Genomic DNA, 16,147 nt, shown 5'->3' with positions numbered 1-16,147 from the left:
GATAATAAGCTTAATACGGAGAAGAAATACCTTAAGAGCTATTAGACAGGAACTTCTAGCTCTTCTTTAAGTGAAGAAATGCCTCCCTTAGTAGCTAACTCTAGCTATTAATCTTCTAAAGACATTAGGGAGCTAGGAAAGGATATAGCCTCCCCTATTAGTACAAATAGTCCTAATAGAACCAAAGATGAGTTTCCAGGAAAATTAGGCTGCATCTGTGTAAATAAGAACCTAAATAGTGTTTCTAAGTTAGAAAACCCAGCATTATCTAATAATAACAATAATAGTGTGACTTCTAAACTGCGCTATATTAACATTAGGTATACCTGTTGGGAAGATTGCTAGTATTACGGCTTAGCGCTAGCAACAGTAAATAAACCTATGCATTTCTGCCTAGACTGCCTAGTGTAATTCTGCGTTAAGAAAGAATGCTTTAAGTCTTTTAAGAAAGGTAAGGAATCTCCCTACATAGTAACTATAGGTTAAGTTCTAGCATGCTTAGCACATCACACGTTTTACACCACCCTAGCGTGTCCCTATTTAGTAAGGAAAGCTATTCCTAATATGCATGTGATTATGGCTAACTCTATGAAAGATAAGTTGTAGTTTGTGCCTTTAGAGGAGTAGAAGGCTACTCTAAGGAAAAGGTATATATAGGCTTATATATAAAGCATATTAAGACTAAATACCTGTATAACCTTGGGAAGTAGGAACTATTAGAATTGCAATTGTGTATAAATTTAGAAAACTAACGCTAAATTGTACTTCTTTATCTCCTTTTTTTTATTTGTTAGCCTAAGCATTCCTTTTCTTACTTTAAACTTACCTTTACACCTAAAACAAGACGGTTAGCTTTAAAGTAGTGCCTAACCTGCGCAGAACAGCAATTTTAAGACATCTACAGGTCTCATTAGATTCTACTGCAGTTGGTTGGTGTCCTCACTACTCAGACTTGTCAGCAATATAAGCTTACCAATCAATATATTAATAGTTATTAATGTTAATATAAGCTTTAACGTACTCCACAAGCGAGCTAGACACACAAGCGAGCTGGACAGCCTAACCTGTCCTCTTATAAAGAGTATAATAAAAAATAACCATAACATAAGAAATCAATTAATTCTTACTACTATCCTCTTTATTAGATATTTCTAAATTAATCTAATAAGTTTGCATATTATAGCTAGTATTGCTACACACACTATATTACTATCCCTTTGTCTTATCCTAAGGCTTCTAACCTCTAGTTTTATAATCTTCTTGCTGTATTTGCTCTTCTATATTATTCTAATCCTAAAGAGCTTATCCCTTAGAAATAGTTATACTGCTACCTTAGCGTAATTGTGTTTTTTTAGCTCTATGCTGCTTGCTTAGTAGTATATTAGCTTCCTAAAGTTAGTTAACCTTAGCCTTTAAGAGTGTAACCTAATATATAATTTTATATATTCCCTTTATAATCTAATCTATAGCAGTTAAAATTAATATTAGTAAGCTTTCCTAATAGTAACTAATTTATCTTTTAATATAGTTAGTCTGTAAAGTTACCTTAGTTAGATTATTTAGGGTCTTTAGAACCCATAGATTTAGTAGCTTAGGTGCCTCTTTAACTAGTATTAGAGTCTATAGCCTTATATCTAGACGTAATAAGATACTATTTAGATTAAATAGAATAAGTCCTATGCCTCTAAAAGCTTCTTAGATATTTTCTTTAGTTATTATAGCTTTAAAGGCAGTATAAAATGCGGGAAAGAAGTTAGCTTATATGATATATATAACGTGCGCTCTTATAAGTCCTTTAATTTCTTTGCTATATACCTTCTTTAGCAGCCTAAAATAGCTAATATCTAATAGCTAAAGAATATAGGATAAATAAGATAGCATATAAAGCATAATAATCTTATAGTCTTTATAGAAGACTTTAAATTTAGTTAAGTAGTAACTTTTATGTCTATCTAGGATAAGAAGTTAATATGCGCTATAACTTTTAGGTTTAGTATGCTTTTTAAAGTACTAGATCTAATCTATAGCTTTCTTATTTATAGTCTAGCTATTATAAGTTATAGAGATAACCTAATCCTTTAGTAGCACGCTATCTTTATACTAGTTTCTAAGGTAATATTGCCCTATAGCTATAATAAATAGCAGGATAGCTTTACCTTAGGAATTAATAGATTAGAGTACTAAAACCTATTTTCTATTACCTAGTTAAGCTAAACTTAGCTTGCTATATCTATCTAAGCTTATAACTACTATTATAGTTAAGATTATACCTATTATAAAGCTAGTCTTATTAAAGTTATAAAAATCCTTATCTTATATGCTATATTTTATAACTATATTGCATATAAGCTTAAACTAAGGTTTAATTATCTTTAGATCTTTATATAAGGCTCTCTAATAGTTATATTAATGCGTAAAATATATAGATAGCTATAGTTAGCACTTAATAAAGTTTAAAGCCTAGTTAACTTCTATAGGAGGCATATTACAATTAGCAAGCAAGCAATTTGCTATATCTTACACACTATTAAGCTAGAGAGAAAATAATCTTAAGTCTAGGTTAAGAATATATCTAATAATTATTAATTCCTCTAGATTTATAAGTTTTTAAGAATTAGGTATAATATTATATTGCATGTTAATTCCCTTAATATAAGTACTTAACATACTATAGAGCACTATATAGATCTTTACTGTAGCTTAAATGCTTAGTTTAGGAGTATTCTAGATAGCTTTAATAGCTAAGACTATTTAGCTCTCTTTGCTTAATAAATCCATAATATTTAGTAGAGAAATATAATATTAAAGGAGGAAAGGTCTATTAATCTAGTGAGGTGTCTAGCTCGCTTGTGTGTCTAGCTCGCTTGTGGAGTACGTTATCTATTAATACTTATTAATTAATATTGGGTGGCACCATAACCTTGCGGTGTTTGTGAAGGATTCATGTAACCTCTAAGTTTAATAAGTGTCTTATATCTATGCAGAAGTAGCATCAGAGAGTGTGTCCTTCCTTTTCTCTGTTACTAGTTTATACCTAAGTCTCCTTTTATTATGCCTTATACTACCAAAAACGTTATAATTTATTATAACTTTTAGGGATTTCTCTAGTTAGTCTATACAGAGCACCTTCTCCTCTACGCTCTCCACTCTAAGGATACCCACTCTTAATGCATTATCCTTTCTTAACAGCTATCCTCCCAAACCTAACCAAGCTTAAGAAAACATTAGCCTAAAACAGAGAAAGAGGCATGCTAAGGACGTCTAGGACTATTTTTAAGAACCATAAGAGGATAAAGACAAGAGAGGAAGGGATAGCTAGTCCTTAATGTACTGTAAGATCTGTGATGGGAGGTAGTTAATAGCAATTACAATAAACGCACAAGGTTATCTTGCAAAGAAGCACCAGATATATATTAAGGCTGTAGAGTCAAAGGGCGGGAAATCACGTCAAATAGCGCTCGATTTATCGTTCTAAAATGCAACACAAAAGCAGGCGGATAGGGATAATTTTAACGTAAGAGAAAAGCTCCGCTGTGCAATTAACCGTGACGCTTTCTATAAAGCACAGATCTAGCTTATTTCTTGCCGCCAAATGGCATTTAATAGCGTTAAATAGGCTAAGTATTAAGCACTCCTTATGTCTATTAACCCAGAAGTCAAAAGTCTCCTAATTAAATCGCATTTAAGCATCCCAATCTATATTAAGCGCAGCTTCCGCAAGCACTATACAACGGTTAAGAGTCAGCTGCAAACTGCAAGGTCCCAAATTCATTATAGTATTAACCTCTAGATATCACTAAATCGCAAATCATTCCTTAGCATCTGCGCTCAATTTGTCAATAGTAAATACGTCCTTTAAAAGGCGCTTTTGGCGCTTCCATAATGCCGCTTTTCACATAGTGGTAAGACCATGGCAGCCCATATGCTTGAAGTGATTAAAGCCTATGAGATTGCTGAGAAGACTGGGTATGCTGTTGGGGATAATGCCTCAAGTAACTGGATCACGCGATTCCGGGAATCTGACGAGGCACCCGGTTTTCACACTACCACATCTTCCATCCAATGGATGATTGCCATGTCCCTGTGACAAATTGCGACTGAAACCTGACTGCATGAGAATCCAGGCAAGATAATGGAAGAAGCCAATTATGAGTTTTGATGACAAAAGCATTGCATCCATCTTCTTACCTCAGATTACCTCGACGTTCCATAGAGATATAGTTGCTGCTCAATAAAGGAAGAGAAACCATCCTCAGCTACGTGTCCGATATCGCCCAAGAAGGGCAATATTGGGGGCGGTCCGTTTTAGAGCAAAGTTGCAAGGCCCATGCGCCTCGAGGTTCAGATCGTTTCCGATCTGAAAAAAAAGTAGGCTGCAATAGTCGTGAGCTGTCTGCAAAAGCTGCAGGAACACAAGTTGATAACCGTCTCTTTGTGCGATTGCTGGCAATGTTATTGGAGCAGGACGACTCCAACCGACGCATTCTCCTCCCCCCCGCCTTCCCCGCCGCCCCCCAACAGGTCAGCAGTCTTTTCGGAGGCCTTCCTGCACGAAAGCATTATACTCGGTGATAATCTTGATCCATTTAAAAACACTATAAAATCAACGGAAATTGAACTGATAGGGAACGCAAGTTCGGCAACAAATTACGCGGCCGCCACCAGCCTGCGTGACTGAGTTTTAAGTTGGGTGGAATTTGTTTGATGGTATTTGTTTGGAAGGTACTTGCCAGCCTGGTTTAGTACTTACCCAGATATAGCTCATGTCTTATTGTTTTGTAGACACCGGAATGCCTTACCCCGATGGGGGAAACGGCACCTCCCTGACAAGGAATATACAAATGGTCTCGTGATACCTTCAAAGTAGTACAAAAGTCGCATTACAATCATCTCCCTAATAAGGACAAGCATCTACGTAGTCATCCACTCCGAAGACTATAAAATAAAAACAGTTCTCTGTTCTTCTGCCCAAGTGGCCTCGATCTGTTCAAGCATTCTTGTCTCCAGCGCGTGCTCCTTAAGCCCTTCGACCGCACGCACTATATGCTGCAACTCGGCTGCAAATTGTGCCATCGTCCAAGAACCAGGCCCGCTACCTCTAATCGTGATGTTTTTAGACCTCAACAATTCTGCGGGTAACAAGGCCACTAGTCCGGCCATCACTCCAATCTGTACGTACTGCGTCGGTCTCGCACTTTGAAGCGCCTTTAGACACTCCAATGCCGGTTCGCCGTATAAAAAATCTAAGACAACATCCACATCGCCCAACTTACTCCATTCGCTTCGTCTGGGGTCCTCCTCCAGCAAGATGGTGTCGTCCAGTGCCAATTTCTCCATCTCCTTCAAGTTCCGTGCCACACCAACAACCCGAGAAAAGCCAAGCTTCCTAGCAAATTCCGAAGCCAGCTTTCCGCTGAGTGTGGTTACTCCCAGTATTACAACGCTCAATTTCCCATCTTTGCTGAAATCTAGCCCTTGGATCCGGCTTTTCAGTGCCATCCAGCTCGCGAGTCCTGGATTGACTAATCCTGCAACCTGCTTTACTCGTGCGTCTGGTGACAATTCCACGACGAGCTTCTTTTCCACATTGACGTGCTCTGCGAAAGCTCCGCCGCTAGGAGACATGAAGTAGACTACGTCTCCTTCAGGGGTCAGGCCAACTCCATCCACTCCCGGTATGAAAGGCAGAGAAGAATGGGAAACAGAATAGTGTTTCCCAGTGACTTGACCTCGGGCGAGTCTGTGTAGGCCACTGGCGAGTACTCGAATACGGATTTGTGAGGGTGTCGGAGGAGGCAGAGGCGGCGTTCTGGGCTCATATTTTGGCACGGCACCCCAGGCTGTAATCTGCGCGGCACGCATGGCTGAGATTACTGGTTCGGGGGTTACAGGTGCTTCTCAAACGAGGTATAGTAGTAATGGAAACTTTCGGTGGACTGGGTAGCTTAAGTGTCCCGGAGGGAGATGAGAGCGGCACTATGAGGGAACACTAGAAACCTTGTTCTTTGAAGGGTGAATTAAGTAGCTATCAGGCCTTGCATGAGAGTTTGAGAGAATGGATCATAATATTCACCGTAGCCGAATCCTTCGGGTTCGGGCTTCGGGTTCGGGCTTCACTTTTCTAAGTGCAAAAGCGGAATTTGGTACCAGACTACGCTGATAGCGCATCTCACTCGGCCGAGGAAAACTTTACAATGCTGTTGCTCACCTTCGCGGCGACGAAATTGTGCATGGACTGATTCAAAAACCGTATTGACTCCCTCCTTCGGTGGCCTCAGCGCTGAAGATGTCTTTGCGCTCGAGGCGAACCAAACGTTAGGACGATAAGTTGCAAATGGCTGTAAGGCGGATATGAACCACCTTCACAGATTTGCATTCAGGAGTATGTTTGACACAACGGAAGAAACTATTTTTGCGAATACAGTACGTTGTTTGAAGCTAGCTCACAGGTTACGTGGGTGACTTTGTCTGCGAGCCCTCCGCCGCTAGGGATTTTAAGGACAATCACTGTTGATTGGGGTGACCTGCTGAAATCCATTTGACACGAGTCTGGCGTTGGTAAAGCTGATATCCGGTTGATATTCATCATTGGACCATGTGGAAGGATTCTGTGTGAAGAAATCTCCGTCAAAGGTGGCTGCGAAGAGGGCATTTTCATCTAGGAGACGTTGATCCATTGCCGTTTGGGTAGAGCCGTTTGCCACGGGAACGCTTTGTCCCGTGGATGTGACCATTTCGTGCACAAGTGCATTGGGAGGATTGTCTCGTCGTTCTATCGCTGAATGGGCTGGATTATGGGCTGACGCCTGCGGTGAGAGTACCAAGTCAGCAGCATAACAATTGATTCTCTGCGGATCCTCCGCTTGTTGCGATGAATTGTGAGCGGTTGAGTGGCTTTGGTCGTCCGCAATCAGGCCAGCATATCGAATCAAATCTGAGACATTTCTCATGCCAACCATACCCGACGTAACGTACTCCAACATTCCGAAATATCCAGCAGCAATCTGCAAGAGGATAACATCATCTTCCAAGCCCGCACGTGATGGGTGGGAGACTGCATGTGTGAAGACGGTGAGGACCGCGGTCAGGGGATAATATACTAGAAGCCTTGTAGGAAACTGATCAGTGGTTGTAGTTTTGAGAGAACTAAGTTTGATGGCGCTCACCAGCATGGGGAATAACTCCCAATTTCGAGATGCTTGGTCAGCAGTATCGTCGCTTTTGCAGCATCGACATGACTCATGGAACTCGCCGCCGCAAGGAAGGTATCTCCATTATCCTCTTCTTCATCGGCATGGCGAAACATTGGTGAAAATCTTCGGTGAACGGCGGACAATGCGTAGTAGTATGAAAAGTGAAGCACAAGCAACCCAGTCTGAGAACGCCCGGACAAATTATAGCCGTCGTAAGCAGGGCCTCGACACGGTCCATTAGGAACAAAGAGTTTCCGCCATGATTCCAGTTCTACTAGAATGTTCATAGCTGGCTCCTGAAGGTCTTGAAATCGACGCTGCAAAGCGTTCTTCGAGTAGAGAGCCTGTGAAATTTGGCCGCAAAGACGCGCGAATGTGGTGTAGCATCGAAAGACGTGGTTAAGTCGCTCAAACTCAGGAGTCTGTTCGTTTATTTGATATAATTGAGTGCTCGGAAGATCGCAGGTTATGTCAGCATCGTCGATAGTGCACGGCCGGCCGCCTCGAAGAGCGATGGTTTTGTCAAGGCAGTATATCACCCAGAACAGCCGATTTCGTTCCTCAGCTTCGGTGTCAGCCATTTTCTGGCTGGCAGGAATAGCGTACTGTAGCCCTATACTACGTGCCAAGCGTATGGTTGTTGAACAGAGGGTGAATTCCAGCTTTACGGGGCTCGATAACCCTTGTGCAAACACCGTCATAACTGCCAGAGCTTTCACACTTGTAAGATCCGTCGGTTCATATGCGAGCATCTTTTCATGCTGGAGTGCACAAAGGAAGTATTGCCACGCTTCCTGGCTAGAGTTTTGGAACTCTCTGACGGATTCCGATGCTGAAACTGCCCTACACCCTGAAGCAAGAACGGCGAAAACAAGTGCCTTCCAGGCAGAGGAAGATTTCGAGGAATTGACCAAGAAGTTGGCCAACTGTAATTCAAAATCTTGGCGATCTAATATTGGAAATATGATCTGGACCCTGGAGAAGTATGCCCGAGAATAGCGCCATATTGTGTCTTCGGTTGGGAATGCCTCCACCGAGCCATCGTGGCAGAAGTCGTGGGTATTACTAAGAATCTCCTGGCCAGCACACTTCGGGTATTGAAGGTTTCTGGTAACACCGTCTCTTAAACCTGCAAAAATGTGGCACAAATGGTCAAACCTGATAGCCTTCGCTTGGACCCATTTCAAGTATCTGTTCGAGAGTGGTGCGGTACCGGACGATGGGCCGGTATACTCATGACCCTTATCAGTCCAGCTCCATTCTAGAGGACTCCTTTCAAGACCCATAGAAGAAGAATCTTCCTTGGGAAGGCTTTCAAATAGTAACTGCCCAGCAGGCGAAAGGCTGGGAGACTTCTGCGGCTCAGGCTCGTCTGTGTGGCTCGTCTGGTCGGGCTGCTCGAGGCTCGTTGGGGATAAGTGTAGGTTCACGTCTAGCTGAGGATTCCCACTGTCATCTGTCGCAGAGATAGGTAGGGCAGAGGGAAGATGTACCAAGTTGTCCTCTTGCCATGTTACCCGTGCCGTGTTCTGCACCCGCGTGCGCCTAATACGTTCACCTCGATACACACAGGTCATGGAGCGAAGGCTGCAATTGCGACACCTTGGCCTTGTTCGATCGCATTTGACCTTGCGCAGGCGACAGACCTCGCATGCCATGACTTCCCTGCAAAAGCGTCAAGTACTTACAAGGAGCCAAGCTTGAATGGGTTCCGGTGAGGGCACGCACATCAAGGTTCCTTTCCTAGCTTCCGCGTGACGGGGGAAGGTCCCGGCACTCTGATTTATTTGTATTTCGTTGCAGGAGCGGCCGTCTGTTACATCAAAGAAATTTGTCCGTGTACCATACGAGGCAATGAGTAGTAGTTCGAGTAGGTGGGAATTTTGGGGTGGCAGGCCCTCTGTGTGAACGAATGCAGAACTGCAGTACTCATATATTAGTCACTACCTTCGAAAGAGCCGAATTCTGGAGGTGGCGCAAAGTGGCAGACTACATCAAGCAAGACAGCATGCGCTGGGCCAGTCCAAGCTCTTAGAAACTCCAATTAACTGACTCTGTAACCGGCACTATCGGAAGTTGCCAATGAGAGGGTCAAGTCCATTTTTGAATGCAGGTGTGACGGCTACAACAAATCCGCTCCACTACAAAATCTTTATGGCTTGGTAGAACTTGGCTGATAAAGATGTTCTTATCCTAGGGGGAATAGGGCTTCATACTGACACTGCTACTTCCGCCATAAGCCGTAACAATTTAAGTAGCTTCCCTGGCCAATCGAGGATTAATTTCCGTAATCTTCGCTGTTGCACATTGAGGAAGTACTTGACTTGACATTTATTCACTTTAGAGGGGCCCTTAGTATATGGAGCCCTGACGCTCTAGCCGTCTGGTCTGCTTCCCCAACCGAACTCTGACATGCACCGAACATTGAACCCGGCATATGACTAAGCGGCGATTCTTCAGCGGGAAGGGACCAGACGACACCAGCAAGGTGGCAAACCTGTGGACCCCATTCGGTGGCGGCACTTCATCAGAGTGTGAGGGTGCAATGAGTCTGGGCCAGCCGGAAACAATGGGCATAGCATAGATTACTCGGCACGTGGCAACAGACTTTGAGTCTCATCATGTAAAGAAAGCCACAGATGGAAACACCAAATGACACAAGCCTTGTGAGCACATAACATGTGCTGAACGTGTTATTCCTGGACCTAAACAGTGCATTTTTAGCGAACAACAAGGGTCTGCGAAATCGGAGACCGTATTATATGGGACATAAGCTTGCACAGCTATTATTAAACTATTTCAACCAAATACGAATTAACTTAATAACGTCCTAGTACCACTTTTGGTGGGGTTTGACTTCAATTCCAAGTCATTGGCGGACCCTCCGGTGTGTTAGGGCGGCCCGCGCAGCCCCATCACTACAGGTGCTGTTGAAACTACTGTAGCATCGGGCAATCCTTCAGACAAAAAATGTGGCTACAGTATTTTAAGAGTATAATCTTAATCATTACTATAGATCAGATGGTGCGTAAGTTCTGTGGCTGGCAAACAGCTTGCGATATCATGCCGCATAGTACGGACATGTGTTGAGATACCATTTAAACAGCGTAACCCATGATTACCTCAATAGACAGAAGTAGCCAAACTAATACTAGACCTTATTAAAACTAATTGTGGCCCTTTAGGCAGATAATTTATTGATTGTAAATCTTATCCACTGAGCTCAATGTTTTACGGGCGTGCGTCTAACTGCTCTAGCCCGGCAAGACCAGATAATAGAAGGTTAGCTGCTTGGTTTTCTTCCCATGCTCGCACAAACTCTTTCTTGCCGGCGCCCTGCCCATCTGTTCCAAATCTGAGGCCGAATGACCCAACAAAGTTATCGAATGTCGTAGCAGGTTTTGTGTTGCACAGTCCACACATTACATGCTTGAGACCTTCAGTGGTAAACCCATTTCGGGGATATAGCCTTAATACCGCTCGATATTCTTCCATTGTTATCAGATTTTCCCCTCCAAGACTATTTGGAAGTGCTGGCCCCATGAAGTCAGCCATAATAGCTAGGCAAGTCAACGATACTTCAGCAGCCGCGTGCCTTGCGATAGACGGGGTACTGTGTAAAGCAATGGCATCCCAGCAACGTTGAACTCGGGACTGATTCCATGAAGTTTTGCCATCTGAGATCTTGTCTGTCTGACAAGCGCGAATAAATGCCGCTGCGATATTTGCTCCGTCTACCTCAAACCGATTGTCTTTTGAGAGGAGTGATTTCGTCTCCGCCCATCCCATATCATGTAGAATACAGCTCATAATAACTGCTTCTAAGTCAACAGAGGCAGTCGAAAAAATTTGTTTCTTAACCAGAATGGATGCCCAGTACGCTGTGCGAACAACGTGGTTAAATGTCATGGCGTTGCAATGCTCTTTGACAAATGCCAAAGCTTCATCCACAATGTTGGACACTATCATAGTGAGCCCTAGTTCAGGCAGGTCTTCCAGAGAAACGGCCATTATGCAAGGCTTTATGGTTATCTCGTTCAAAATGAGAGGGCTCTACACAGCCTGCGGGGGTAAACGATCATCTATCGTTAGATGGAAAATTGCTGAGACGGGAGACTCCAACCACAGGCAGCCAACATCTATATATAATATCCATTTGCCAAGCTTATTCTACAGATTAGCTACTCTTCCTTCCCAGTAAGCATCAGCTAGCCGAGTTTTGGTGAGCTGTCGGTATGATATTTCACCCAGCTCGTGTATAGTTGCCAGTATGGGTCATAGCAGCCACCGAGCAAACTCCGACAAGTACAGATTTTTGGTACCCGAAATCTTGTGGCAAATCGACGTACATCTCGTGGCTTCAGCAAATCTGATGGCCAATTCATGATTACCAATGCAGCCTGGCCCACGTAACTCACTGAAGCCTAAATTACCGAGATGAATTGCCCGCTTGTTATCTCGGGCAGGAATCCTGGCCATATCTGCCAACTCTGGAAGTCAACCATTTATCTGAAAATTTCCGCTTAGTCAGGAAATGTATTTGGTCTGCGACAATGCGCCCTTAACGCGACCAGCGTCCCTGGTTCAACGTCAAATAATGACCGAATTGTCAACCCTGCAAGCCGAAGCCATCCTTGCAAATGGCACCTGACTCCGGGGCCGTCTCGGGTAGCAGGTTACTCCTCGTGGCATCCATCTCGCCGGAGTCGGTGAGAAGGTCTTTTGAAATGGCAAGAGAGATGTCCCCAACACCACAGTTTCCAACATGGCAAGACGGAGAAAAGCTGGTGATTCTGATGGCCATGGCCGCCTTTAAAAGGCGATCCTTCATCGACGGTCTGCTTAGGAGACTTCTCAACTGGATATACAGCCACTCCCTCTCCAGACCCAAGAGTACTCACTGTTAAAGTGCTTCTGCCATTCCCCTGGCATATCATTGCGCCGAAATTCAGAAACGAGCAGTATTAGCACAACTCAGCTTGATGCAGACACTACGCCTGGCCAAAATAAAAAGAACACGTGAATGAGTACTCTTGTGCGTAAAGATACAAGCACTGCTCCATAAATGTACGTTAGAGGCCCCTCATTTGTTGGTTACCAACACATATCCTCATCAGCACACAGGAGGAGCCGTACATTATCAAGTACCATTCGCCTCAAACTCGATATGCTCTTCAAAGATCTATTCACTGGGTCACAGCCAGTCACAGTTCAGAATATGCCATGTTTTGGTGAAGGGATGCATTATGGCTTGTGGCTTGACTTAACCCACATCACTCATATCTGGACCCCGATTCTCCTGCATCACCAATCGTGGGACGAGTTCAAAGCTGAGATGCGGGAACAGGCGGCTTCAAACGAACGCGAAAGTGCTTCGATGGAATTGATATACGGATTTCAAGTTCAACTCAGGCCAACGAAAAAGAGTAAGTATCAAACAACATAATTCTTTATGTTACCGAAGCAGCATTAAGACAACGAGCGATTGTGCCGATCTAACATCGGATCACAAGTGATAATTTGAGGTAATTCAGTCTTTGCAAGCCTGTAATCTCAGTATTCGCTCAGATCTGAGACTGTGCTTGTATTTATATGGGCTTTTAATTGTGCCCGATACGTTTAACCTGCTATGGGTATTGTAATTCTATTCCGCAGTCGTTGCGACGCACTCTCCTTGTTCATGCACGGGGACGATGCCTTGATGTAAACACCTGTAGTTTCAACAACTGTAAATCACCCCAATCACTTTAATCCGAGTATACTGTAGCTCCACTCGGCTCCCATAGTGAAGAAATTAAGGGGCACCACAAAGTCACTGTTACACAATACCCACAAAACCCCCGATGATCTGGAAATAAGGCAATGGACCCTTGGGCGTCAATATTCCGCCATGGTAAGCCCAGAAACGACTTTTCGTGTTTCCAGCTGGCCGAAACTACGCGAGGGTAATAGCAACTTATGCACCAACAAAGCTGACATAGTCATGATGTATTTTGTTCACATTTCATAGCCTTTGGGGCGATTGCTAAGCGTGAAAGGCCAGACCAAAGTTCAAGAACTCATTCATACCACCCATCTTGCACTAAAGAGAAATTGAGGAAATCAGGGCAGAAACTTGTGTCAATCCGGCTTACCCAAAGTGTGAAATGGGAAGTGGATTGTAACTTTGATACCATCGCACTTGGATCAAGCGTTAGACCGTGGCAAAGGCAACATGCTCACTACGTGGACGGAGCGTGCTGGAGTGCTTGCAGCGTTCAGATGTTTGTGTCAGCTTTTGTATCTTCTACTCAGTTTCCAAAATCAAGGCTTGTGTTATTTCTGGCTACACACCGTACTACCCTAGCTGGCACCTTAGATGTCTTTGAGTTATAGGCATGCCTCTCATCTATGGATTTATTTCTTCGTTTTACCCGCACTGGTCCGGATTTATGTTAAAATTGTGAAGAATTGCGTATTAGTCCCTTCGGCTAGCCGCTTTCACCAAGTAGGTACTTCCAACTCGATTTTGGCGATGAAGCTCTCGATGTAATCGTTGACCTCATCCTTTCTTTCCATGTGCGGCCAATGTCCCGTATCTACTTGCTCAACCCTCAAATTAGTGGTGGCAAAGGACCTCATACGCCGCTCTTCAAGTTCCGGTCGTCCAATCTTATCGTGGGTCGCGGTAATAAGCAGCACCGGGTGGTCGAGCATTGGGTCGATTCGCGCGAGCCTCTCATCTTCCAAATTAACATTTGCAATGAGGGACCTGTAAGTGTTCAAAGCCGGTCCATATTCATCGTTAAAGATGTTGCGGTGAATTTTCTTCTCCTTTTCGACTCATCAGCTTTAACGAATGGGACGGGTGTAATGTTTTAATTAGTACCTGCTCGGAGAGGTAAGAAGCCACTGGAGCTGCCTGTCCTGTCTTCAGCCATTTTTCGAATGCCCCAATAGGGGCCATGTTTTCCATAACAACACTAGGGTCACTCGTATGGATCATAGAGTAGAACGATTCAAACTGCATCTGGTGAGTTTATAAGAAGGAGGACTCGCAGACAGCCAACTCACATGCTCTTTTATTATGTCTGCGGCGTCCTTCCGATCGAAGAACTCCCAGTATCCAAATAGCTCATACCCAAGGAGCTGCTTGCTCGAGAGGTTTATTTTTTGAAGATCAAACAGCTCTCCCGGCGGCATGTACGCGACGCTTAGGAATGTGAGACTCATAAGGCGAGTTGGACAGTAGTTTGCGAACCGGGAGAGAACGAAAGAACCCCAGTCATGGCCGACGGCATGCACTTTTTGTATATTCTCAAGATCCAATATGTCTTCTATTTCAAGCGCCATCTTCTTTCCTCTGTATTCTGCTAGTGACTCGGGCTTGTCTGTGCAACCAAATCCAAGGAGGTCGGGAGCAACGATACCATACCCTTTCGAAGAAAAGTATATGATTTGGTGCCGCCAATCATAAGATGATGAAGGGAATCCGTGTATAAAGAGAATGGTGGGGTTGTGTGAAGTTGACGGAATGTGAATATAACTATAGGTGGCACCCGAGGACGGTGTCCCGAGCCGTTGAGTGAACTTGTCAAAGGGGAGAGTCGCCATAGTGTGAGATGGGAAAAATTTAATAGAACTTGGTATGTTTTTAATTTTTGAGGATGTGCAGTTTATGGAGGATTTTACCTCATTTCTCCTCGAGGGTCTGTGGTGTCACGTCGTGATCCTAACTTGGGGAATCAGCAACAAGGTCTCTCCTAGTTTGCGGTGAGCAATACAAGCTGAACTGGGATTAATTTGTTTTCAAGGATCCACATTACTTGCACTCGATCCATAACATGTGTTAATAATCATGGAGAGTGACGGGGGTTACGAGACCGAACCCGAGCCCGAAGCCATAGCCGAAGCTTGGCAGCTTCAACAGCTGCAGGTGGACACAAGATTTAATTGTCCTCGAGCGCGAGTCCATCGTAATCGTTTTTATCATCATGCATAACGGAGCTACTACAGGACATGGCTGATTTCAAAAGGCTAATTCGTTTTGAAGATTCTGATGGGGCTGTGAGATATGGTGAAGCCGAGGACGGTGTTGATCTTGTTGGTCAGAGAGTGAGCGTATATTCCGGTACGGACCCATGGGCTCTCCAGATGACTGGCGAGACGGCAGAGGTTGTTAAGGTCCTTTGCCCGTTGAGGTCTTCACCCATTATATACGGCGTGGGGTTGAACTACAAGCATCACATCCAAGAGGCAGGCTTTCCGTTGCCAAAGTTTCCGACAGTCTTCACGAAGCCCTCAGATGCGCTTGCGGGCCCATTTGAAGAAATTACGGTTAATACTGGCTGCTTAGAGATGGACTACGAAGGGGAGCTTTGTATTGTCATCGGCAGGGATATGAAGAACTTCAGCGAAGGAGACAATCCGCTGGAGTTCGTTCTGGGCTATACCGTTGGTAACGATCTCTCGTCACGATACTGGCAAACGCCTGAACGCTCCGGACACCAGCATGGCATGGCCAAATCGTTCGACAAATTCGCACCAATTGGGCCTGCGATAATAAGCCCCAGACATCTTGCGTTAAAGGACAACACGATGGACGGTATTCCAGACCTACTGCTGTGCACTCAAGTGAATGGTGAAGTGCGGCAGAGAGCAAGAACCAGCGATCTTGTGTTTGGCCTGACCGACATTTTTACATTTCTTAGCAGAGGTAGAACAATCAGGGCAGGCACACTGATTATGACCGGTACCCCAGGAGGCGTAGGGGCATTTATGAAGCCTCCCGCTTGGCTTGAGTCGGGAGACACTGTGGAGGTACGCATTGAGCACATTGGCGTGATTCAAAACCATATCTCGCTCGAATAATACGAGATTTATTCTACTAATTTCTGATACTCACTCGTTGTGGCTATTTTCCTAGGTAGCTGGTTAGGATACAAAAAATTTGCTGGCCTCATCTTGGCCTGGTG

General features: G+C 44.2%; 6 protein-coding genes across 6 annotated transcripts; 2 read left to right on the top strand and 4 right to left on the bottom strand.

Annotated features, from left to right (window-relative positions):
- Positions 1 to 3,910: 3,910 nt before the first annotated feature.
- On the top strand, positions 3,911 to 4,087 carry VFPPC_16373 (hypothetical protein; the record flags this gene model as incomplete). The annotated part of the gene is made up of 1 exon (XM_018294126.1): positions 3,911 to 4,087. One exon carries the CDS (start codon positions 3,911 to 3,913, stop codon positions 4,085 to 4,087), a length of 177 nt encoding a protein of 58 aa, XP_018140299.1.
- An 848-nt stretch (positions 4,088 to 4,935) lies between these two features.
- On the bottom strand, positions 4,936 to 5,862 carry VFPPC_14893 (dehydrogenase protein; the record flags this gene model as incomplete). Its single annotated transcript, XM_018292661.1, has 1 exon — positions 4,936 to 5,862. The coding sequence occupies one exon, from the start codon at positions 5,860 to 5,862 to the stop codon at positions 4,936 to 4,938; it is 927 nt and encodes a 308-aa protein (XP_018140300.1).
- Positions 5,863 to 6,494: 632 nt separating this feature from the next.
- On the bottom strand, positions 6,495 to 8,770 carry VFPPC_11225 (fungal specific transcription factor domain-containing protein; the record flags this gene model as incomplete). The annotated part of the gene is made up of 2 exons (XM_018289474.1): positions 6,495 to 7,107; positions 7,167 to 8,770. The coding sequence occupies 2 exons, from the start codon at positions 8,768 to 8,770 to the stop codon at positions 6,495 to 6,497; spliced, it is 2,217 nt and encodes a 738-aa protein (XP_018140301.1).
- A 1,654-nt stretch (positions 8,771 to 10,424) lies between these two features.
- VFPPC_11224 (metal dependent phosphohydrolase) lies at positions 10,425 to 11,204 on the bottom strand (the record flags this gene model as incomplete). The annotated part of the gene is made up of 1 exon (XM_018289473.1): positions 10,425 to 11,204. One exon carries the CDS (start codon positions 11,202 to 11,204, stop codon positions 10,425 to 10,427), a length of 780 nt encoding a protein of 259 aa, XP_018140302.1.
- A 2,469-nt stretch (positions 11,205 to 13,673) lies between these two features.
- VFPPC_11221 (epoxide hydrolase) lies at positions 13,674 to 14,786 on the bottom strand (the record flags this gene model as incomplete). Its single annotated transcript, XM_018289472.1, has 3 exons — positions 13,674 to 14,006; positions 14,062 to 14,196; positions 14,247 to 14,786. 3 exons carry the CDS (start codon positions 14,784 to 14,786, stop codon positions 13,674 to 13,676), a joined length of 1,008 nt encoding a protein of 335 aa, XP_018140304.1.
- A 405-nt stretch (positions 14,787 to 15,191) lies between these two features.
- VFPPC_11220 (alpha/beta hydrolase) lies at positions 15,192 to 16,043 on the top strand (the record flags this gene model as incomplete). Its single annotated transcript, XM_018289471.2, has 1 exon — positions 15,192 to 16,043. The coding sequence occupies one exon, from the start codon at positions 15,192 to 15,194 to the stop codon at positions 16,041 to 16,043; it is 852 nt and encodes a 283-aa protein (XP_018140305.2).
- Positions 16,044 to 16,147: the final 104 nt, after the last annotated feature.

The sequence above is a fragment of the Pochonia chlamydosporia genome, chromosome 6, assembly GCF_001653235.2.
Source record: "Pochonia chlamydosporia 170 chromosome 6, whole genome shotgun sequence".
Classification (NCBI taxonomy): domain Eukaryota; kingdom Fungi; phylum Ascomycota; class Sordariomycetes; order Hypocreales; family Clavicipitaceae; genus Pochonia; species Pochonia chlamydosporia.
This window is presented reverse-complemented; position numbering and strand designations above follow the sequence as displayed.